The sequence below is a fragment of the Malurus melanocephalus genome, unplaced genomic scaffold (genome assembly GCF_030028575.1).
Source record: "Malurus melanocephalus ecotype Western Australia unplaced genomic scaffold, MMel_1.1 scaffold_2278, whole genome shotgun sequence".
NCBI classification, from domain to species: Eukaryota; Metazoa; Chordata; class Aves; order Passeriformes; family Maluridae; genus Malurus; species Malurus melanocephalus.
The window spans coordinates 10,012-11,247 of NW_026625510.1; the positions used below are offsets into that span (position 1 = coordinate 10,012).

The 1,236-nt window shown below is 39.8% G+C and overlaps 1 protein-coding gene across 1 annotated transcript in view; it reads right to left on the minus strand.

Moving 5' to 3' along the window:
• MRPL4 (mitochondrial ribosomal protein L4) overlaps positions 1–1,231 on the minus strand; it is a gene marked incomplete at its 5' end in the record, with an annotated part of 5,096 nt that extends 3,865 nt beyond the window's left edge. Inside the window, 2 exons of the mRNA XM_057388674.1 lie at positions 9–124; positions 1,114–1,231. Of these exons, the coding sequence (XP_057244657.1) occupies positions 9–124; positions 1,114–1,231 (234 nt within the window). The remainder of the gene's footprint in view (positions 1–8; positions 125–1,113) is intronic.
• Between the last annotated feature and the right edge of the window lie 5 nt (positions 1,232–1,236).

The following is a 1,236-nucleotide window of genomic DNA, read 5'->3' on the forward strand; positions in this document are numbered from 1 at the left end:
CCCCAATGTCCCCGTACCTGCATCATTTTGACGCTCAGTGCCACCCTGAGTGCCAGCAGCCGCAGCCTCATGGGCACCATGTAGAAGTAGCTGGTGGGACCCCGGGGACCGTGGGCGATGCCCCCTGTGGGGAGGGGGCTCAGTGACCACCCCAGGGTCAGCAATGGCACCCCCAGACCCATTTCGGGGTGTCCCCATTAGGATTTTTCATTTCTATGTTTTAATGCATCTGTATTTTTGTGATTTTTTAATACGGCAGTAAAAATTACCGTTCAATTTTAGACAAAAAAATCCCTCTCTAAACCCCATTCTCTCAATTTTAGACAAAAAAATCTCTCACTTTTAAACAAAAAAATCTCTCTCTAAACCCCATTCTCTCAATTTTAGACAAAAAAATCTCTCTCTGAACCCCATTTTCTCATCTTTATGACAAAAAAATCTCTCTCTAAACCCCATTTTTCACTTTTAAACAAAAAAATCCCTCTCTAAACCCCATTTTCTCATCTTTATGACAAAAAAATCCGTTTCTAAACCCCATTCTCTCATTTTTAAACAAAAAAATCCCTCTCTAAACTCCATTCTCTCAATTTTAGACAAAAAATCTCTCTCTAAACCCCAATTTCTCATCTTTAGACAAAAAAATTCCTCTCTGAACCCCATTCTCTCACTTTCAAACAAAAAAATCTCTCTAAACCCCACTTTTGTCTCAATTTTAAACAAAGCAATCCCACTCTGAACCCCATTCTCTCATTTTTAAACAAAAAAAATCATTCTTTAAACCCCATTCTCCCACTTTTAGACAAAAAAAAATCCCTCTCTAAACCCCATTTTTCACTTTTAGACAAAAAGTTCTTCTCTAAACCCCATTCTCTCACTTTTAGATAAAAAAATCCCTCCCTAAACCTAAATCTAAAGACACCTCTCTGCCTCAGAGCCCCAAAATACGGAAACAACAGCGAATTAAGAGAAACCAAATAGAATAATTTGGATTAATTGGCATCATCACCTGTAAAAATCATTAAAAAATTAAGACCTAATATATTAATAAAGCAAAATTTATAAAAGGTGAAGATCATAACCCAATTTAAGTTAATTAATAAATTAAAAACTCACCCCCACGCCACAGGGGCGAGCGGATGGAGCTGTGGCGAGCCCTTCCCGAGCCCTTCTGGCGCCAGGGTTTGTGTCCCCCACCYCGAACCTCGGCACGGCTCTTCACCTTGGCATAGCTCTGGG